This window comes from Taeniopygia guttata, chromosome 11 (genome assembly GCF_048771995.1).
Source record: "Taeniopygia guttata chromosome 11, bTaeGut7.mat, whole genome shotgun sequence".
In the NCBI taxonomy this organism is placed as follows: Eukaryota; Metazoa; Chordata; class Aves; order Passeriformes; family Estrildidae; genus Taeniopygia; species Taeniopygia guttata.
In genome coordinates this window covers 1,815,009-1,839,604 of record NC_133036.1, presented here as the reverse complement: position 1 = coordinate 1,839,604, position 24,596 = coordinate 1,815,009, and the positions used below count along the sequence as shown (strand labels likewise).

At 37.2% G+C, this 24,596-nt stretch overlaps 1 protein-coding gene across 2 annotated transcripts in view; it reads right to left on the bottom strand.

The window, feature by feature from the left end:
- Positions 1-375: 375 nt before the first annotated feature.
- Positions 376-24,596, bottom strand: part of FTO (FTO alpha-ketoglutarate dependent dioxygenase) — a 224,967-nt gene continuing 200,746 nt past the window's right edge. For both annotated transcript variants that reach the window (XM_030282500.4, XM_032750511.3), the window contains one exon: positions 376-4,276. In XM_030282500.4, coding sequence (XP_030138360.4) covers positions 4,123-4,276 — 154 coding nt within the window. In that variant the 3' untranslated portion in view covers positions 376-4,122. The remainder of the gene's footprint in view (positions 4,277-24,596) is intronic.

The following is a 24,596-nucleotide window of genomic DNA, read 5'->3' as shown; positions in this document are numbered from 1 at the left end:
ACTGCATGGCACAGGACTAATGGAACAGCACTACTATAACTGAGAAAGGAGCAATGCCAACTCTTAAAACACTGTAATATTTTAGTCACATTTCCTGATGGATTTTATTAATATTTTGATTTCTGTGCTGTTATATGAATAGAATCCTTGAATCTGCCCTACTGTATTAAGTAGTCCAGCATGATTTTATAGTGCATCTTGCACCACTACCAATGAAACTAAAACCATATTCAGATGATAATATGACGACTGATTTGGATATTTATTATGGTGCATGTTACCCATCCTGCACAGTTTTCAGTCAGTGATTACCCACGGCATTCTTATTTACCCTTTAAATAATCAGAACCTGCTGTAAAACTTAGAACATAAGTATTATGCCTTTAAAATCTATTGAGATTATTTTATTTATTTACATAACCTTTTCAACAGAAGAAAAGACCTATGGCATAAAACATTTTCATATACACAGATATGAACAAAGCATTATAAAAACATTTCTAATTACATGGCATAACACAGCAGTTTTCTATCAAATACTTAAAAATAGTCTGTATCTTTCATCCCCCAAATTAAGAAACAATAGAAGTTTTTAATTTTCTGCCAACATTTTCTTTCTATCAGTGCAAAACCAACTCTGTATCAGATTTATAAAAGAAAGCCCTTGCCTTAAGCATTTCATTTGTACTGGTTCCATGTTTAGTCAGTAGCTTTTGTAAAATTGATGAATATTGTCTAAAGGCAAGTGCAGACAGGCAAACAGATCTGTATCTTCTGCAATCCATTTAGCCTGATGCACACGTGCAAGTGAACTATTTTACCTCAATTCAGGCCTGGCTGATGAAAAGTAAATGCAAGCAAAATCGTGAACTTCACCATTTTAAAAGAACCACTGAATTTAATGTCAGAAGTTAATTTATGCTCTCACCTCTTCCTTGAAAAAACTTGATCTTGGTCCTCATGCTTCTAAAGCATCCAGGCTTGGCAAACAATTGCTACACACAGAACATTAATTAGAGGCCGTGTCTTCCAGCTCTTTCGAAAAGGAGATGGGTTATCTAATGCTGGAATATAAATGGATTGCTAAAGAATCATTGAAACAAGCTAAATTATAACTACTTGAATAAAATAAAGAAATCTTCAAAGTATTTGTCAGCTTCTAACACATAACCTAAACATAGCAATAATTTATACTTGATCTCTCAGGTTTTTTAATACATATTTACCTTTAACCCTGTTCTCCTTTTGGGGTACCCTTTGGCATTACTATGTGCTTCTAATAGTTTCACCATCTTACTCATGTTATTGCTATCAACTCCTGTGGGCTTTGGAGATATGAAATCTTCTCATACTTCTGCATTTCAACTGAACTCAATCAGGTTATACTGACTGAGATGATGCAAGACTGGAATGCAACACAGAGCCCTAAACCAGTTGATTATTGGTATTTTGGCAGTCTTAGTCTAAAGGTGTTCATTTGTCCATATCATTGATATCCATGGCTTAGATAAGTGGCATCTGACTGCACTGAGATTAGTACTAGTTCGACTAATTCACTGCCTTAAATCTTCAAGCATAGGCAAGACCTGGGAACGTGTATTCTAAAAATTCTGTTATTACTGCCAGCAGTCTCCTAATAGGTTTGGGATTGTTTTAGTTCGGTTTTATTTTTACTGCTGCTGGAAATCATTATTTGCCAATCATTTTTTAATAGCTTTGCCTCCACTTCAGCTACAAACTATATCATTGATGTGCCTTCTCCACCCTTTCTGAAGGTCAGATTCCTTTCAATACCATGATCCCTATGGATTTTAGCAATGCTTAATTAAACACAAAGTGATCATAACATAACAGCATAAATAAACAGTTCCCCTAAACACTGTGTTAACACTGTTACATCATTAACTTGTCTGAATTCATATTGCTCATTTCCAAAGCAAGATCTGTTTCTGAGAAGTGCCTTTTCAAAAGCAGAATTCCCACATCTTCAGTAGCTTTTCTCTAAGCGATCTCCAAAGTAAACAGTGTTTAGTGTGGCACTAATCCAAATATGCCACTGGTAAAGCCAGCTTTAACTAGTGCAGAGAAGAGAAAGCTATGCTCAGAGCTGTATTTCCAAATGTTATGAATTCTATGGCACAAGAGACAACAGATAAATGTGTGGATCATGGTAATCTTATCAAACCTAGTTTAAGTAATAACTTATTCTTCAGAGAGTCTTTACATTCCACAGGATAACTAGAAGTTTTAGCAGAAGCCCAGTACTACAATGGAAACACTTGATTCAGGTATTTTTATACTTTTGCTGGCACAGCTTTACCTAAAGTCTTATGAGGTACAACCTCTACTTGATATAATTGTCCTGGCAAAAGCTGGTAGGTGTGGACACAGTTTTATACCACTAAAACTGAATTTTTTACTGGCACAGCTTCCTTAGCTCCAGGGAGGTCTGGCATATGTTATACTGTCAAAAGCACAATTTTCGGGAGTACAAGCCTCATCCACACACACAGCACTTTGCCAGTACAGAAGTTGATGTGTTCTGGGTGAGTCCAGCCTCAGTTTAAAGCCCCAGACTTTAAACACCACATTAACACAAGAGGCATATTCATTTCTTGGTGGCAACATCAAACTCTGAACCTTACTGGCTTCTTTGGTAATACAGCCTGAGTGTTTTTTCACTGTAATGATTTTCTGCTTTTTGTGGCAAAGTCAGACACCAGCACAACCAGCTCAGATAAAATAGCAATTTACCAAAACAAAATTCTATATCTCATTCAGGAGCACCCTGTATCATTCCACACAGAATTGTTCTTTTTATAGCACGTTACTACAAAACATTACAAACAGTTCTGTTTTTCATAGTTTTTGGGTTTGTGCTCATAGAGCTCACTTGATGCTGTGATATTGATACCCAATATCACACAATCTAAATCTAGTTTCTCAGGGGACCAAACAACCCTAATGGAAGGTCTTACTTAGCTCCATCACCTCTTTAGGCAATGCTCTGGGAAACTTGACCTCAGAATAGGATTCACAACATGCAGAAACAAAGCAATGATTAGGAACTGAATTCTGAATCCCAGGGAGCCCAGGAGGTACAGATTCACATTAGAAATCTCTCTTAGTAGTACTCTGTTGCCATGAGGCAAAACAGTACGAAAGTCTTGAGATCTATGTTAGAATACTCCCACAGAATTCCTCATCTGAAAAAATGGTCTGAGAAGGAGTCACTGCACAAAGGAATATCTCCAGTATCTCCTGCCCCTTTGAGTTACTGGATTGAGAATTCACAGCTCTGTTTTGAAGATCTCCAGCAGACTCACCCCAAGCTGGGCTTTCATTAGGATGCCCAGATCATGCAGTCTGCTTTGCCACACCTGTGAGCTTCACCTTGGGTTGCTCACACCTGCCAGGCCAGTTCTAGGCACTTGTGGAAGCTGAAATTTAGATACCAAGGGAATGTGTCAAAACAACTGGCAGAGTTGGGCCTGCTCAGCCTCAAGAAGAGATGGCTGAGAGGGGACACTGCTGATCTCTGTCAGTATCTGCAGGAGTTGTCAGAGGATGGACCCTCTGCTCCTGGTGCCAGCAATGGGACAAGAGGAAGGGGCAGGAATGATGCCCAGGAAGTTGCCCCTGGACATGAGCAAGGAGCCCTGAACAGCTTGGCCAGAGCTGTGGAGTGTCCCTCACTGGGGACATTCCAGAACTGTCTGGACACAACCCTGTGCCCTGTGCTCTGGGTAATTCTGCTTGAGCAGGGAGGTTGGACCCGGTGACCCCACTGTGGTCCCTTCAAACTTGACCCATCGTGTGATCCTGTGAAACACAGATATCCCTGGGCTGCAGGGTCAATGGGAATTAGAGTGCAGGAGGAGGGAACTAAGGCTGGTGTTCTGGACTTCAGGTCTTAAAAAACTCATGCTTCTGTAAATTTGGGGGCTGGTCTTTTTTATTATGAGACAGCAACTAAGCTACTGTGTAAAGACTGGTAACATCTGCATTGACACACAAAATAACATACAATCAAGAAATCATAAAGCTGAAAAGATTTATGGTAACGACAAAGCTTCTCCCCAGATGACCAGCATCAATAATTCTAGGCTGGAAGGTCACTTGTTATTCTATCCATTGAACAAGATTTTGTAGATAAGCAATTACTTCTTCTAGATCATATGGCAGAGGCATATTACATTCATCATCATCTGTCCAGAAGGGATGGCATTCTGGTTTCTGGTCTTCTGGCAAGCTCTCTGCTGCGTCTGACTGGCATCTGAAAAGAAAGGTAAGCAGACAAACCACTTAAGTAAAACTGTATCAAGAAACTGAATACTCAGCAAGGATACATTTGAGCATTAATTTAAAGAGAAAGATTATAAAAAAAGAAATACAACATCTTCTGACACCAAATGGATTGCACATTTCCATTGAAGTTGATTTCTGTTGTAGGCTTTGTATTTTCTATAGGGATTTCTCAAAAAGCCAATCACAGAGAAAACTCAGTTAGTGTTCCTTTATATGGTGAATTATTTTTTCATTATCTCAGCTGTTATTTAAAGTATGTGATTAAATCATTATCAGATTTAAATGTTTGCTGGTTTCCAATGTATTACTAGATTATTGAGAAAGATTAAACTGAATTTACTGCATTAAGGTCAGGGGGGATAGATTAAACAACATTAAAGAAGCCAGACTAGCTTTGTAGATTCTGGAGATTTACAAGTGTATCAACCTGCTTAGCACTGAAAAAGGCAATATAAAAAGAGCAAATTCTATAAAGAAAAATGGAAATGGAGGTTAATAACAACTTTCAATGATGAATGGGTGGGCAAAACTTCAATAAAATTAAATTAAGAAGCTAGTGTATGTAAGTCCCCAGAGAAAATGTTTAAATTACAATGTTTTTTATTAAATGGATTATTCATCAATACTAGTGAAGTCTAATTATAATATTCAACTGAACTGCAGCCTGCAGAGGAAAGTTTTTATAAGTGGCAACCATCACATTTCTAAAGATTAGACTAATACATGCCACATCAAAAACATTGTCACAGTTAAGGAGGATTTCTCCCCTTCTTGTTTCCTTTCCCCTCAAACAATTTTCACATTGCTGATTAATTAGTTAATATTTACAATGGAGCAAAAAAAGAAAATGCTGAGAATTCCCTTAATTTTGGTCCATACTGCAGGTCTATATAGCTCTTTAAAGAATTAACAACCAAATTGCAGAAATGCAATTCTATGTCTTGTATGACATTTTTAAAAATCTGTGTTCTATAAAGCACGTAATTTTTGTAAGAACTTTAAAGTTATTTTAAACATATATGCATCTTTCACCTCACTAGAATGAACTCTAAGAATACTGACACACTCAACTCCCTTGTCCACACCACTGACCTTCTGGAAGAGACTGTTGCCAAATGAACGATGTCTTCTTCTCCTGGGAATTATTAATAGCAGTGTAATCCCCATGAGAAAACATACTTCAGCTTTACACCCATGTTGGTGGGTGGTTAATTGCTGCACCAGCATCCTGGGCACTCAATCCATCGTACATTATACTACAAGGACAGTATTAACACATAGCATTCCAATATATCTTCAGCTCTCCACATCAGCCCCTGATAATAGCATCTGTTAACATGCACTAAGTACTATTATGTAGCACATCACTTCATAAATAATAAGATTAGCCGACCTCAGGGCCCTGGGAAGAGTAATGTGTTTAAATGTTCTCATTATTTATTTAAAACAAGAATTAAAGGAACAGAAGCTACTTGTGACAATCCTCTTAGCATAAATATTAAACTGTTTGCATTGATAAGCTGCACTGTACAGAATAACAGAGGATTTGTTTTGCTGGCTGCTTTATAATAGTTGTTATAGCAAATGCAGTTTAGTGTGTGAGTTCTGTGAGGTACTTAACTGATTGTGCCATCATGTTCTGAAGACATTTTCCAAATTATATAAAGGAACAGGAGAAAATTAATATGCAGGGGAAGCTGAAACTAATTACAGCATAACTCTGTAAGGTTTTTAAAAGCTTTCTTTATTTTCTGTCTTGGCACAAAATAATACACTCAGTTTGGTGGGTAGTATAAGACATTCCAGTTTAAGCATTTCCATCTAAAAATGGATAAATTAACCACGTAGTTATTATTGCAGATGAAAAATCAAAAAGCTCAGCCAGTAAATACTGCAGGCCTGTTATGTGATCTGCAAAACTCAGCTAATAATAATAATCATAAAAAACATTTTCTCTCTCCCACATCTATTAACAGTTTTCACTGAGAGAAAAGATATATCAACCTTTAGGTTCCTCAGCATTTCAGAGCCCTCTTTTTACCTTTCATGTCTTTTTTTTTCCTTGTTCTCTCACACAGTCAGATTGACCAGCTTTTCCCTCACATGTTGGTGTTTGTGTTGCTGTAAATGTGGTGGCAGCCATGGTGATGCTGTGCCTGGACAGCCCAAGAGCCACCACTTGCTACTTTCCCTTTTCTGTATTTGTTACCAGCAGAGCCATTGATGAGGGGTCTCCCCACAACCAAGCACATGCCTGAACTTCCAGGAAATCATGCAATTGGGGAAGTTTTAGCCATAGCATATTCCATGTGAGGGATTAAAGGAAAAGAAGTGTGCCAGACTGGCTGTGCCAGTGTGATGACAGAAATGCATCAATGTGCTGTAAAAATACAAAAAAGGGAAAGCAGTGCCATAGCACTCCAAGTTTAGCAATGCCATGGTACTTTCATCCTTCTGTTGGTTTCTACAGCTTTGTTCCATACTAGCAAACACAGCAAGGAAATATACATTTTTATAATTTGTCAATCATCTATTTTGACCAAAATTACAACCCCTGTGTTGACATCAAAGACAGCCTAAATTTTTCATATTCAAAGCTATGGGGCTGGTTCTAGGCAGTCACTGCTGCACCTGGCAGTTCAATAAGCAATTCACCTGAATAACTCCCACAATCTGGAACATGGTCAAAAATGTGCTTTCTTACTCAGAATTAGGGTGCAAAGCCCAGATCTTTCTAGATGAGTATATTTCTGATTTAAAAAAAAAAATTCTACAGGAGAAATTGTTCCTACAATGGTCTTCAATCGGTAGCAGTGGAACAGAGCCACTGAAGATCTTGCCAAAAGCATAGCAACATTTTAAACTGAAGCAGAACAATCAAAGGCATCTAAATGATTGCACGGAATTATTTAAAATTCTTTGTATCTGACAGTTAACATGAGTTAGCAACATTAGCTCCTGATAAATAAAAAGAAACAAGAAAAGGCTGCAAACATCGAGCTGTGGTGGTAGTGGGAAAGTATGAAGATTTACAATATTGTAAGTTAATTAAAATATTCCATATAAATTAAAAATTGTTATTGGAGTTACTAAAGTCAAAATTCTGAAGGAAAATAGAACTAACTTGTGTATATTCTATGTAAAAACTGTGTAAAGAGTGAAATCACACAAACTCTGAAATACAGAATAGATTCCTTCAATACTTTATCTGCAGCAGGAGAAGAGGAAAACTGCCGTGATATATTTCAGAGCAATTTAGCTGCAACATCTTGACAGTAAGTGTTCAATAACATATTATAGAAAGAATTGTTTGTTTATAGAATGCACAAAACTCCATGGTCCCTACTTTCTTACTAAAACAATCAAGACTTGTGACAGTTTCAATTAAAAAAACCCATTTTCTGTTACTGTTGAAGAGCGCGTTCTCACTACCTCTACCCTCTAAAGTTTTCAGATTTTTCATAACCTTTTTGTCTGTTTTTGACAAATGGACTTTGCTCATTAATATTTATCAATGTTCAACTAAGTGATGGCAAACACTTGTATGAATGTTTGACTATTTGCATAACAGCACATGATGCTGTCCCTGGAAGGTGGCTGGTATCTCCATGGGCAGGTGTGCATCCACTGAGCAGACACTTGCCTGGTCACGGTTCCCTGGGCTGCACTGATTTTTGATGATCAGGGTGTCATCTACATTAGAGGACACTGATCACAATGCTAAAATCAACCAAGCTAGCTAAAGTGTGTGTTAATTATGAGTATGCAAGCAGTCAATAAAAGGTTAATGCAAAAGTCAAGGGATAAATTTATTTCAGTATTGCATCACTCTACTGACTAAATGACTAACATAATGCTTTGTTTTTAATCAATATTTTTTACAGTAATGCGTGAGTCATTGATTTGAAAAAATGCCTTTTTTCTAACAGTTAAGTTTTGCAACTATTAAGTATCAAGTGTCAACATACTTAAAACACGCTTTCTTCAGAGCAGGTACCATTTTGTTGTATTGTCATGAGCAGGAATGAATTGAAGCCATGAGGCAGCCTCGGGTTCTGCATGATTAAGGCAAGTGATTAATGCAAATAAGAATTATTACCTAGGAACCTAAATAAGGTACTGTGAATTAGAGTCCCTGGATCCTCTTGCACTGTTTGTCTACTCCAGAGAAGCGTAGTCAAATCAGATCAATAGGGGTCAATCTGTGGCTCAGACTGCACAGGCATGTTAAGAGTGAGGAGAGGAGATGAACAGCCCTGTTTCTGAGATGGTACTAATGTAGTTACCTATGCCCAGCAGTTCAGAGACCAATGGAGATGACCTAGAAATTCACAGGGTAAGACAAGGAAAATGGGTCTGGCTGATTTCCCCATGCACTGACACAGTCAGGAGTGGAGGATGGGACATTTGCCCTGCAGGTACAAAAGCACACACTCACCCATATACGCTTACTCCAGCACTTCTGACATTTTATGTTTTATGTGGGGAGCTATTTTCTCCCTCCATTCATGCTGGAAAAAAGGTGTTACTATTATTCAAAACTTCAGGGTAACTTTTAAAACAATGGCCCAGGCAAAAAAAGCATTTGGATCACTTAACTAAGACAAATGTATTCCTGAAACCCAGACTGACATCACTTTGAATGGCACAGCTCTGCTAACATGGGGGCGTGCTGTTCTGAGGAAGAGGAACAGCAGCATCTTCTTTAGACACCATCTTCCACTCTTAAAACTCACAATGACTTTGCACATATGGGTCTGATCAAATATGGGCTATTAATGTTATAACACAGAGCTCTGCTGTGGAACACAAATCCTACTAGGATAGGTACCTGGGACATGGAGATTTGCTTTAGGTTTGGATTTTTTCATACTCATCCCTCACATTATTATGTAAACTACGTGTGGTTACTCTAATCTCAGTGTTGGGATAATCCCATGTCATTTCAAGGTTAGTTGCCAGAGCATATACAAGACAGACAGTACTCCAGCCTGGATCACCTGTATCCAAGGAAAAATAGTCCTATGCTATCCCAGAGCTTTTTCTGGAGAACTAATCCAGGACATGCGATCTCCACTAGGAGTTGGAATTTAACTTGTTTATAGTAAAAATATATTCAAAGCTAGACTTCTGATTTAGCTTATTTTAGAAGAAATAGCATATATGGAATCAGTATATCAGCTGGAACTTCACCAAAGGTGTTTTGAAAAGTGTTTGGAAAATGGGTTGACTAATCATGACACAGGGTTAGGGTGGAATAATTTCTAATCTCTTTGCTTAAACTCTGTAAAACATAAGGATGCTAATAATTAAAAATCCTTTATTTGGTATTAACTTTTTTAGTTTGCATCCTAAAGACTATTTTCTGAAAAAATCAGGGGATGGAGAAAATATGAATATACTGAAATACTATTTTTGTATGGCTATATTACCAACAAAATTTGATTTTTTCATGCCAAAACTGATATTTTGAAAGTTACTGAGTTCAATCTAGACAAAAGATTTTCTTAGTCTTTTTTAAATCAACCAATCAGAAAATTGCCAACTTTGACAGAAAGTATTTCTTTCAGTTGTTCTCTGCTCATCCCTCCTGTGACTCTGCACAAGTAAAACCTTCCCAGGTTTGCTTTACCTTTTAAGAATAAAAAAAGCTCAAATTAAACCAATATTTGACTTTGCAAACCAGGTTTTAGAAGTACTGGTCCCAAATAGGCAGTGAAATGAAGTGGCCAGATGGAAAGAGAGCAGTGCTTCATTCTTTTGGACATCTAATCCCCAGTGCATTCCCAAGAAGTCTGTCCCATTTACAATAAGTCACTGCTGATATTCTTTCATGTGCTGTAACTACAGTGTGCCCAGCCATAAATAATGGCTGAGACCAGGACTGCATAGAAGGGACAAAAAGAGTTTGTTTCCAGATAAGAAACTTGAAAAGAGAATGCCAGTTTTAGGAAAGGGATAGAGGCAATATCAGTTAAATATTTATCTAAGAATAAAAAAAAGTATCAGCTGCACAAAGACACAAGAACAAATACATTTGCTGGCACATCAGATGATCTCTGTCTGCTGCTTTCAAAAGTTGATAATGGCTCATGTCACTGGTGCTTTTGGTCCTTACCACAGAACCAACATTTACAGTCACTGACTTTTGAAGGCTTTATGCCTTCGAAATAAACCATTCCACTGGAAATGAGACGCTGGCTACAATATCCTGAGGCATCACTGGTGACAGAGTAGGATAGCCTGAAAACAGCCAGCCTTGTGTGCACTTTGACAAAGTGAATCTATAGCAGAGTCCATCTTTAACACTGGCCTGCAGAGTGCATTTTGCTGTTCCACAGAAAGGCAGGGAAGTGATCAATGAACCTGACACTAAACAGGGTGAAACAACAGTTGCATCAGCTTCAAAATGTCAGAGTTTCTATTATTACTCAAATAGTAAACCAAGCAAATACAAGAAAAACCCTCCACATGTTGAAATAACAGCAACCAAAGCACTGGTGGAGTCCAACCAAAAGACTTTTGAAGTGGTGCACCAATGTGCTTCTCATGCATTTGAAGAAAAATATGAAACTCAAAATAATAAAAAAACCCAACATTTTGCTTTGTCTTAACTGTAAAGAAATTAAAAATATTTTCTCCCCCACAATACTAATTAAAATCCATCAAAATGAACATCAGTCTTTCTAAACTATTTAGCTCAGAAACTAAGGTAAAGGATAAAGGTTTGTTTCAGCTACAGAGTGGGGATTGTAAAGCCCTAAAACCTCCAAAACATTCCAGCTCTCGGTGGAAAGAATGAAAGAAAAGAGGAAACAAGAATTTCCTTTCTCCAAGGTAGTAATCTCTACTGTGGGGTAATTAATAAACAGAAATCTACCTGCCTTGTGTTGAGTTTATCAGTGACCTTCCCCACCATGTCCACCAGCTGTCCCCTGTAAAGGGCAATACTGAGGAGATGGCCCTCAGCACTGAGGATAGTCCTGCCATAGATGTATGATGGGATTTGACTTCCCCAGACACAGATTTTCCCCTCCTTTGTGTCCAACAGACCCAGAAACTGGCCGTGAGAAAATCAGTGCACCTCCTATTCCCACAGGAGAATGTCTGTGTGGGGCAGCCTCAATTCCATGTTTGTTTGATTTTTTAATTAAGAAACATCACTACTCACTATAAAGTGTAGGGGGTAGGGAAATCCCCCAGAGAAACACTGAATAAATAACATGGCATTTGCTGAAAGATGAAGTTTAATCCAATTTAACTTATAGGTCTAAAAATTGTTCCCTTTCCGTCCTGTTTTTCAGATGCTTTTGTTTCCTGTTTTTAGAATAATACGTATACAAGGAATGTATCCTGACTGTATGAGAAGCACGTTTATACATATTTATATGCACACCCCTTCACACCAATACTCGCAAAAAATCCCATTAGTCCAGAAGAGACAGCATTTAGGAGGAAATTTTCAGCCCCACAGACATAGATTTAGTTACATACTTTTCATGATCAGGAATGGGAAGGGAGTTATTCCCACCGTGTTAAGAATATTTGGTTTTGACTTCAAACAACATACAAATATATCAACCTCAATATAATTTATATTCTCTCAGAAGGAACCTAAAATTCTCTAAGCCTTTGCTGAGACATCTGATGTTCTAGTCCCCTCTGTTGCACTGCATGATCGGCTCTTTTATTTCACTTGCAATCCTTGCTTTCCTATGATTTTTTCAGACAAAGAAACAAAATGTCTGCTATATGCTGAGTATAAACACAGCTGACTTGTTTTCCCCAAAGTATCGATTTTATGCACTTTTAAAATAACTATTTTCATTCTGTTTGCATAATCAGCTGGGACATTGTTCCTCTACATTTGCAGAAACACAGATGGAATTGCTGATTTGGAGCCTTTGGAGAGATTTTATAGTATTCTCCAGAATCTAAGCTTCTATTAAAATAAGGTTTCAAGCACTTCTGGTTGTGAAGATAGCCTGGACAATGTAATTTGATGCATGGTTATCTTGTTGAGTTCACAACCAGACAGACAGACGCAATAGCACCAAGGGAGCTGTGAATTTCCCCCACTTATTTTATTGGGTGTTTACTTGGGGCCAGATACTCCCCTCTGTTGTGCAGAACAGCGTTAAATGACTGAAAAAAGAGAGGAAAAGGAAATGGAAATAAAAACCAACAAAAGGAGAAAAGGAAATCCCCACAGCCCACTTCCCAGGGGGCTACAGATGCCTTCCCTTGCCAGTATCAGACTGCTGGAAGATCTGCGGCTGAGCTGTGCATATGGCACATTTTTTTGAAAGACACTATATTTTCCAAAGAAGGTCATCTGAAAAGTTAATGATACTTCCAGCATCATTTACTCTTTTGCTTTATCTTTTGTATTCTTTTTATGTGAAAGTCATACAGGTGAGCAAAAATCTAAACATAGCATCATTTTAAATGACATGGCAGGACAATGGCCCTCCCATTTAATTCCACCTCATTTAGAATTAGCAATCCCATTTTCCAAGGAACTTCAGGATCTAGAGACTCTGCCTTCCTGCAAGAAAACTAAAATATTTTCCTTGTTGGGTGTATGTTTTTCCATAAGGCACCTTTTCACGTTAATAAAAATCAACTGCTGTATGACAAATCCCTGTTATATAAGGAAAGTAAAATCAAAGGAAACATGACTGAAAGCAACTAACAGCAACCACCTTACTTGATCCTTAAATCAGTCTGGAGAGAAAAGGTCTGTATCTTCTCAGCATCAAAGCAATGTAATCCTTCCTACACCACTCCTGCTGGCTGCAAATACAACCCACCCCCAAAATCCCCCAACTTCCATCAGGACCAAAGCAAGTGTGACCCACAATGGGCAGCACTTGGAGCTGAATGGAACTGCAGACCTTAAACATTTGTAATGACCAATGTGCAAGGAGACCACATATGATTTTACATGAACAATCCTTTGTGCATGGATGGCTCATAAGGGAGAGTGACACCAAATGCCCCAGAAACCACCTGGATCATCTCAGACTCCTCCTAAGCTGCACCTCTTGCCTGCTTTGCTCCACTTCAGTGAATTTGTACATCTCAATAGCCAAAAGAAAGCTATGATAGATGGATAATAAGCACCATATGTGAGAGCCAAACAACTCCAAGGCTCTCTCAAGACTGAAATTAAAATCTTGTTATAACTTGAGGCATAAATACATTTATGTACATACAGACAACTCTCTGTTTATACATATATATACATATATATACACACAACTATATATACACTCACATACACATATAAGAGAAGCTTATACCATATCTTCTGTCAAGAGCTATGGCCTTGAACTCCTAAGAGGCTTAGGAAATAAAGAAATAAACAAAACTAAAGGTTTATTGTGCTGCAGAATGACATTGCCTTCCCTGTGTTGTGCACCTTGGCTGTAGCCTGCAACCAGAATGTTTATAACATATAGTGGCACTCCTACTGTCAGAACAATGCAATCCTGTAGGCTAAAACACAGTTTCTTTAAGGTCAACATGAGGTGAAATGGACGCAGGAGGAACAAATAATAGGGAAATGAGAAAACAGATACCAGAAAGGCAGAGAGGACCAAGAAGAGTTAGGAGTTTAGGAATAAAAAAAGAAAGCCTCATGCAACTAATCACATTTCAACCACTGCAGAATTTCTCCGTGGCTGTTGCTTTATTCAGTGATATTTTATGGATAAATCACTCTAAAAATATGCCACCAAAAAAAATTCCAGTGCTGGCAGACAAATAGACTTGATATCCTAGGAAATGCTACAGTATGTCCAGCCACAGATAAAAATAATATGGCTACAATATGCTCAACAAGCTGCTTCTCTACAAGTGGAGTAAATCTTTCTGACTACCAAGCAAGACCTCAGAATTTTTTCTATTACCCTTTGGATTTAAAATAACTGCAAACATTATATAGATATTTGAAACATCCTTTTCTGCTTTCACTTGTAAATAATTACCATTGCCCAAATACAATGTGAAGAAATATATTTCTTTACTTACTTTCAAGTTCAGCATCACTGTACTTCAAAATTTTTGAATTAAGGCAATTCTGCAATATTTTTTAAAACCAACTAAAATTCCAGTACAGGGTGGATGATGATTTAAAGTTACTAGACTGGAATATGCTTTAGTTTATGGAATATGACTGCATTCAATCAATTTAAACACAAGATAAAGCGCATGCAGCTGATGCTGGCCTATATTCACAGCCATTATTTTCAGATGTACTTACAAAAAGTGAAAAATTCTGATCTATAACATCCTATCAGTGGACTTGAATTCTCTCAGCACCACAAACACTTATTCACCCTAGTGAGCACCAAAATGTTACTAACAGGCAAAACTTAAAATGTCTATTGCAACAAAAGCCCTTCATCTTACTTTTGCAGCTGAAAGATCTTTCTGACTGCAATATCAATGACTTTAAACCACAGACCAAGACTTTAGACCTTCTGTGGTGCCAACTCACTTGTTTTATATGCTATGATATATAGTCCTGGCTTTGAGCTCTCTCTATCACTACTGATGCTTTTGATGCTTTGTTCTCTTTTTACTTTAGGATGGAAAATAACAAATAATGCTGAGTTCTCTTCTTACTCTTGAATTCTTCTGATGTCTATCTTCAGAACTCTTTTAACATCCAATTTATGTCATTCTTTTTCTTTCTTATGCTGTGAATTTGAAACGAAAGAAAGTAACAAAATATCGTACGATCTATGGACGACTGAAATGGCCTTCAGAGTAAACTTCAGAGTTATTCATAAAACTATCTTGCCTCCACAGAAAGTAAAAAATTGCTTCTCCATAGATAATGCAACTACTCCTGAAATTCTTCTTGAAGTTGTTATTGCCACAGGGAACAGTCCAATCATAATAAAGTATATGCTGCTAATGCCTTACGAGTGCTTCAGACAGGTTATTTTGTTAGTATTTGCAAGGCATAATTCAAATTCATTTATGTGCTTTCTCTTGACTTATTCTTTACCATGAAATGGCAACAAAACCCAAAGTTTGCTAAGAAGAGAGGCTAATATCTGCTCTGTTGATTGACCTGCATGGCTACTCATGTTATTTTATCATATAATTCCTCCTAAAACATCACATCAGAATTCCAAAGACCTCTTATATTAGTTAATTAAGGATCTGATTCAATCTTCTCTCAGTTTTCAGCAAAATGGATAGTCACACATGTAATAGCTTAGTGGAACTTTCAAATATATTTTCAGTTCAGCACAGGTTGAAAATCTCCACTGTGTAGGGGCTGGGAGGTGATCTCTGCATCGCTGCTCAGAGCACAGCCATACACACATACAGGATTATCTGCAGCTTCTCCTAAGGACCTGAGGCAGCCATCCTATCCCTACCCCAAAGCCTCTCTCTGCATTTAGTCTCTAGTCCCTGTGCTGCACTGAACATTCTAACTCATGGACAAAAATTCATGGGCATATTACCTGAATAATGCCGGACTTCAGTAACCTACCAGAGGAACTTCTTAGGTCATTGTCAGGTTCCAGTTCTAGGTGGATAATTGTATAACTTTTTGATGCCAAGGAAACAGAAATCTTTTGTTGTTGGGTGCTATTTACTGTCCATTCCTCCATATTTTGTACAAATTCATGAAAAATCAAGATATGTATCATGGAAAGTATCCATTTCACTACTCTCATAAGAGACCTACTGTTTTGTCTTCCTTTATTCTATGTCTGCTAAAGAACAGTTATTTAAACTTTATGAAAAGTGGATGATTTTGGCCTTCTGTGTGTTTTATTTTGTCTAGGAATGTTGTATTTCAGACTCCATTTTTCCTAGTTTATAGGTTGCCAGCTGAGTTTCCTTAAAATGAACTTCTGATGAAATTTTTTGTCTTCCTGTTACAAGAAACATTGCTTCCCTGAGTATGCAGCTGACCTAATAGCCCTCCTATGTTGTTTGCTATTTCAAATAACATTGTGATCATATCAATCTACTATGCAATGTGGTCACCTTTTTCTCTGCTGAAATGCTATTACTCCAGCCTGTCATAATGCCAGGAAATGAATGCAAACTTTAAGGGTTTTGGCAGTAGCTACATAATCCTCATCTTTTCAGTCCAAACAGCAGGTGTCCCTTTTTCCTTTTTGCATTCTTAAGTGCTCCTGAGGAGTTGTTAATCTGTAGTTCATATTTTTCAGAAATGTGCAGTTCTACATGGAAATTTCACCCTCTACCCCGCTCCCTGAAGTGCCAGTAGGAGTACCCAGGGAAGCTAATGACATTCCTCAGGAAGACAACAAGCCCTTTTCCTTAGACCTTCTCCTACAGAGTTTGTCCTTTGCACTTTCACTTGAGCTTTTCCAGCATCTGACCACAACTGAGCACGGAGGACACTGCTGCCTACCCGAACACTGACAGGCTTAGCTATTTCTTACAACAGCTCTCAGCTTCATCTCCCTTTTCCAAGACATAATGGCTTCATCAGGTCCAGTTTACCTAACACTGGCTTGTCTGCACAGCCAGGGTGAAACACTGGTGAAATCACACTGCAACCACCTGCTCTTTTCAGTCCCCTAAGGAATGCTCCATGCACTTCCTCCTTTTTTTCTGTGTTCCTCCTGACAAGGTATTAGAAAAATACTGTTTACTTACATTTGTCTCATAATTTAAACTAGGTGCCAATCTTCTTGATATATTTGTGACCTTTCTAATTAGAAGGCTTTAAATACCTTCAAGAGAACACCTTTGCGTTAAACAGCAACAAAGTGTGTTCTTCCCTACATCGCTGCATTTTAGGAATGAAAATAATCTACTACCAGTGTAAAAGCCCCACTTGGCAGAAGCCAGCAAGTTCTGTGCCATCAAGCTTTTAGCAGTGTTCAAACCTGTTTTTTCTCAACTTGCTCCAGAATACATACACACAAAAAACATGCTTATTTTCACACAGCCTCTTAGAGATGTTGATGTCTGGTACTACATTGGGCAATTAACTTGGACCAGACTGAAGAACTCTGTGGCCCAGTAATGCTGATTTGAATTCTGGAAATGATAGACTGTTGGAGTGCTACTATCATGACAAGGGAGATGGAGTGCTCCTAGGATCTACAGGCTCTGTAGCAGATCATCAAGCAATAGAAAATCTGGTACAGCCTCATTTGACAGATAGTATGAATATATAAAGCATGACAGTCAATGCACTTTTTCTGGAAAACAAATACTGATAGATAAATAAAACAAGAATAACATGGACTAGCCTTGTTTCCAGCCTTTTAGAAGTAGGTTGAAGAAACAGAGAAAAGAGACTGTGGAGACAGGTGAAAACCACATTATAATGATTTATTCAATTTGCTTCATTTATCAGATTTAAAACTAATAGATTGAAGTATCTTATATGGAAGAGCTCTCTTGTCTAGCAGTGGGGGCTGAAATTTGAAAAAGAATCCAGAGAAATTTGATTATGCCTGTTTTTTACAGTGAAGTCAATCACAAGCTGGGGAAAACTGTTAAAGGAAAAGAACTTTCTTAATTTCTGACATCTTCAAGTCTAGAAAACATTCCTGCCTAGAAACCATGTGGTTACACAGCTAGCACAGACATAAAGGAACAAAATTTAGTCACTTGCGATAGAAGTCAAAACAACTGACATAAAAATCCTAAATGCCATGATGCTCAAACTTGTATATATCCATTCTTTCATTAGCTTACTTTGAATAAGACTTTCAAAGCTCCTTGTAATAGATCTTGCTGTAAAATTATACATTCTAAGTGGAAAAGATACTCCAGGAGAATGAAAGACGACAGAAGAGTTCTCTTTTCAAAGCCCCAAAAGAATCAGTTTAGCCTTTGAACCCAACACCACCATGAAGAGAAAAACCCTTATAGAGGGGGAAAAAAACCTTTTAGGAAGCATCATATTCCCCATTCCCTTGCAATTGCTACAGACAGGTATAAGTCTAATGTTTAATATACATAGATTTAACTGAAAAGAGAATCGCCCAAAAGGTATGTACACACACATAAATTTTAAAAAGATTACATTTTCTGATGCAATTTATGGAAAAAAAATGAAATATATGAATATATAACTAAGCAGCATGTTTATATCTTCATTTACTTATTTTCTCTAAAGATATCATAGAATCACCAAAAATACAAGGTCACATTGGATCAAAGGACATCATCTTGCTTGTTCAGGGTGTCATTATGGAAGAAGCAGGAAAAGCAGCTGTATTACAAGTTGCCTTTTCAGCTCTCACAAACAAACTATTAATGGAGAAAGCCAGTCCTTTATGGTACATTACAGGACCAAGGTCACCTGGGAAGCCATAAAGCCTCAGTGGCTACCCAAAGACCAACTTGATTAGTCCCAGTAACCTTCTGCCCTTGCCAAGGGACTGATGGAAAAACCTTTTTTTCATGAGGCTGCTGACCTGGTGGTCAGACTCTTCAGATGGAGTTACACAGAGGAAGCACCCGAGATTCACCTGCAGCACTGAGGCACACTCACTACTGTCTGCTGGAATTACCAGGAGCATGATAATCACGTTGATAATCACAAATTCTCTAAACACGAAGACAGCCTAAACTCAAGACTTCTGTCAGCTGAAGAGGAGCATAACTTTGGCACAGTAACCAGGAGAGGAAGTGTTCTTGGAAATAACCTGTAAACACGTGGCAGACATTTGGAAACACTGCCTTTACAGTACAAACTAAACTCATGCTTTCAATATGTGGCTAAATTACAAACTCTGTGTGTTTTCCCTGTACTGAATCCTCCCTCATATTCCCATGAGAGCAAGAAGCAGTTTGACTTATTAAAAGCTAATAAGCTCACTACAGAAAACAAATTACATATATAATATGAAATGTATTAATATGATTGAGTAATCAACTGCATTAGAATGCTGGTGACCATTTCACTGCATCAACAACTGGTTACTGTAAACTTGCAGACTGCCAGAACCTCATAAAAGAATGTGATATGGAAAAGAGGGGGGGGGGAATACCTAGGTTGTAACCAGTTCTTCCACACCAATATTTGGTTTCAGATTCTCTTTATTACATCCCATGTGCTAGTGAATAATGAGGTTCTTTCTGTATTTACCATAAGCCCTTTGAAGATATTTTGTTTGTCATGAATCTATGAAAAGCCCTTTGAAGTTCTTCCTATGTTGGTCGTGGTAAAAATACGGTATTTTCACCATAATTTTCACAGTAGAATTCTACAAATTTAGGCACAAACAATGAATAAATGAATCTAGTTTATTTTATGATTTTGGGGGGTTTATTTGTGAGAAAGAAGCAAATACTGAATCATGGTGAGAGAGTACACACCTCCTTTTATGGACTTTCTATGTAACTCCTGACTGTGTGCCCAAATTCGAATATGATCTGGGGCATCTCATTTCACTTCATGGTGCTGCAGTGCTCTGAGCTGTAAAGAATAAACCAAAGCTTCGTATCAATAACTGATTAAAGAATATTAGTTATGTTTAATTGTTTGGCTTTCTGTTCTTTAAAGCAGTCTGCACTTTAAAGTGTTCACTGGATGCACCTCTAAAGATAAACCAGCTGTGAGTTCAGGAAATCAGAACCTATATGAAAATGGCATTAATGTTACTTATGGAGTTTATAAATGTTTTATGTGTAATAGTTAAAGCTGTCACCTGACATGAAATGCAGTTTTGCACATTCCTATAAAATTCTTTTATTTAAAGCCCTATACAATTAATTTAAAGTTCTAATTATATACAAACAGGGCACTTATTTTATTCTAAAACAGTAGAAAATTAGGACAGCTTTTAATTTTGGCAATTAAAAAAAATTATTTCTGAAAATTAGTAATTTTGAGTATTCAAATAAGCATATATGTCATTTATGGAATAATTCCTCTTATTTCATAATTACTGTGAATATAAAAAGGCCATTTCTTTGACAAAGGCTAGAATAACTGAAGTAATACATATGATTTGCTCCAATTCTCTGCAAAGTTAAAGTGAAGCAACATCTTTATGTATGTCTCTATACCTTTTTAAAATAAATTTTTCTATTCCAAGACAAGTTTCTTGCATTTTTCTCCAAAGTATTTAACTGGGTTTCATTTAAGGAATTCTTTAAAACCCCTATGCCGAACTTTAAATATACTAAATGTTGTAATTAAAGCATATCAACTGCTGCAGTAGATAGTATTTACCTGTAAGCTTCTTCTAGGGCATATTTAACTACTTTCTATGCCCTCATCACTGCTCTATCCAAACACCAAACCCCCTTCTGGTGTCACAATAATGTGCTCTCAATTAATGGGAAATCAGCACCTGAATTAGTCATGAAAAAAAAAACAATCTAAAATCCTATGCACACTATGCTTACTGAAGAAGGACTTCTTTAGCTTATTTTAAATCATTTATAATGTTTCCCCTTATCCACAATCTCTTCTGGTGAGAATGAGCACAGTGACACCACATTGTCTATCAGAGCTGCTCACAGGCACAGTTTTGGTTCACAGCATGATGCAAAGGATGTTTACAGCAATTGCCCAAGCATATTAAATTCAAATATACTAATCTAAAGTATTTCTGAGAATTTATCACATAATATTTGATGTATATGAATCTCTGTTTAATATTTTCTATTATACATTTTATTTGCATTGAAAGGCTCTAATTTTTTCATTAGAAACAAAAACTACTACGATGTGTGATCATTTTACAGTTAATGTTTAATCATATTTCAGATTTAAATTTCCTAGAAGGAAAAAGATGCAGAGTCCAAATTTCATGCTAGTTCTACACCGCCTCAATCTAACTGCTTTATCTTCAAATATTTATATCAGCTTTACATTAGCATAATTGAATAGTTCAGTGGTCAGTCTTATTTACACCTAAAGAAAGAAGTGAGCCCACAGCATTTCTTTTCATTAGCCAAATACCTTGCCAAGAATTCAGTAAAAATTCATACTTTCAACTCCACATGTGTTTATGCAGATGCATGACACAAATATTTTAAACAGTTATGCAAAAGACAAGAACTGATGCCATATAATCTGTGTTCAGTTTTTTAGCCCCCAAAAGGCAAGGACATGTGGACTGTTTAATGCAGTCCCATCAGAGTACAGCATGATCTCGACTTATAAGAAATTTCAATTAGTTATTCATTGCTTTCAGGTACTGTAGCCACTATAGCAATACCACTTTAATTCCATCTGACTTCAATTGTGTTCAAATTATAGTAAAAAGGAAGAAGACAACAAGCTGTAAATATGAAAAGAGACAGAAAATCATTGAGAATCATGCCTTTATGAATATTTGATGAAGAAAGGTTAGATCTACTGCTGGTAAATTACTAGAAATTATGTCCATCATGTGACTCTGTCAGCAAAGGTTAATACAAATAGGTTTGGATTTAGTTGAGATGACAAGAAGGATTAAAAAAGATTTGTCCTGCCCTTGCTGCAATTAGTTTTCTGCTATTATAATTGTAACAGAGTTTATTGTTAGGATTATGGTAACAGAACTCCCACTCAATGAAATCATTTTGTTTTTCATAATACTGCGCCACTTTTGCAATACATTTTTCATCTCTCCTAATCTACCTCTTTATTGTGCATTTGCAGAAGTGGAGATACAATCATTAACCCATTTCTTGCTGTATTAAGTCTCACTTAGACTGAGGGGGAATTTTGGATGCCTTCCCATGGACTGCACAAGGCTCACGGGCTGCACTCCTGCCCTTCTCCACTGCAGAGCAAGGGAGGAGGTGGTGATAAGGTGGGACATCACACAAGACCCTTTAGACAAAACTGGTGATGACATCTGATCTTGTCAGCACTAACAGCTCTTCTGAGCTCCTAGTGATGGAGAATGGGAAACCTGGAAGCTGTTACTGTACATGCATACATACAGATAAAAAGGAGGAGGTCTTGAAAATCTCACCCTCCCTCTTACATTGTAACCAATTCAAAGTACAAGCTAAAGTAGATTGAAAAAGTTAAGTTTCTTTACAAGTTGCATTGCAAATTTTAGCTTACATTCAAATGTTTGATTTGGTCCCGTTTGTTGTATTTATATTGCTTTAAATACAAAATTTTGCTCCTCTTACACTTTTAAGAATCCATGGGTAGCAGAAATTTAATTCAACTTTTTCTATGTCTGATGAAAAGAAAACTTTCTGTGTAAGTCTTCTGATAAAAACATGAATTAAAACTGCAGAAGTACACAGTATATTTGAAGGGTACAGAATTGCTAGAAAGTGTTAAGAGTGGCTACTAAATGACTAATTGGAATTGGCATGTTCAGCACAATTGATGGCAAGCAGTCATCCTTTGGTGGTGTCCACTGAGAGTTACAGATACTTCTTCCACACTTAACACCACGTGAAAAAAGGGAATTTAACACATCAGGAAGTTGGCTGGATTATCAGAACATCTGATCAATACCATTGACAACAATTCTGTCTAAAAGCATTGGGGCAACCCTAAGTAAGCTATGGGAGCAGGCATTCAGGGCCTTTGCCAATACATTCCCTTTGACCCAGCATTCCCACCTCACCCCCGAGAGGCAGCGGGGCTCCTTTTCCCGAGCTCTCCCCTGGAACCACTTTCCAGCTGCCTGCTTTCATAAAATGCACCCTTCGCAGCAGCTTTGACCCAGCTAAAACCAAAACAAATAAAAACCCAAAAACCCCACTAGTGCCACTCTGAAGCACGAGAAACAGGGATTCAGGTCACACGGATGCCGCCCTGCTGCAGCCACCCTTCTCATCAGCTGCAGAGATTGGGCTCGTGTAAATCTCAGCGACGTTCTCAACATCATGGGACTCAGTGGGATACAAATGGCTTCTTCATGTACCAGCCTTGCTCAGAGAGATTTGAGTTACCTGTGGAGCAACTTTCCCACTCCCTGACATACACCTGGTGGTCCTGAAAGACATCATGACAAATATCCACTCGCCAGATTTAATGCTCTAAAAAGCACCCAGATTTTATTGCTTCAGTTGAAGTTAACTCTCAAAGACAGAAGACAGGGATGCATGTGTCTCGAAGTACCTCAGGTAGCATTAGGGAAATGAAGTGCAATGGAAAAAAAACATTAAACTCATAGTATATGCAACTTATCAAGTCAGACTGCTGTTCCCGTGTACTGGTAATGGCCACATATCTTTGAAAAAAAAGAAGGAAAAAAAAAAGGAAAATGAAAAAAAGAATAAGAAAAAAGAAAAAGAAAAAGAAAAAGAAAAAGAAAAAGAAAAAGAAAAAGAAAAAGAAAAAGAAAAAGAAAAAGAAAAAGAAAAAGAAAAAGAAAAAGAAAAAGAAAAAGAAAAAGAAATAGGAGAAAAGAAAAAGAAAAGAAAAAAGAAACATCTCAAAGCAGAAATGTACTACAGGAATCATGGATCAGTCTATAAACTTTTAAACATGTTGACTGCTATTTAAAAAAAATCAGAAAGAAGTACAACAACGAGAGTCACAGCTAGAAGCTAAAATATGCACATAACCCCCAGAAAAACAGTTCTGTGTCACTTGGCAGGAAAAAAGATTTTCTCATGTTATCACTGACATAATTATGTGTTTAGCCCTGACACCAGGCAGCCTATGAGAATAATTCTATGTATCTTTGCAAGGCAATCCATAGAGTAAGGGCTATTTTAGGGATATGATCCACATTCCAGAAATGCATCAGTCATTGAATTTTGAAACTTTTAACTAAAGATGTGAATATTACTTCATGATTGTCCAATTTATCACTTTTTCAAAGACTACCAAATGATTCCTCAGAGACACAGTTCCTTACCTTAAATCTATCATTTTTACAGTGGTATCAAAGTAAAAATAAAACAACCTGAGGTCTTCAGCTTTAAAGACAACATAATGAGATCAGAGATTCTTCCTGCAAAGAAATTAACTTATGGCTGATTAATGAAAGTAACCTTAAATAGCAGGCATCAGGAAATAACAGGCACCTTTCAAGGGGCTAGGGCACAGAAGCCTAGAAATCTGAGCAAGCTGCTCTCAAATTTGATCCCAGTAGCCTGGAATGACCAAATAAGTCATATCTTTTATAATGTCCTTCATGAATTTCCTCCTTCCAGGTATTCTATAATGATGTAGATAATGGATTCAATTAGTTGTTGATAAAAAATGTTACTATATGATAAAAACTCTGCATGTTGTTAAAGGAAAAAAACCAGAAATAATATCTATGATTAATAAAAAAATATTCTCAGCTCTATGAACCCTAAAGGTCCTCTGCTACACTCATGATTTGCTCCATTTTACATCAGCA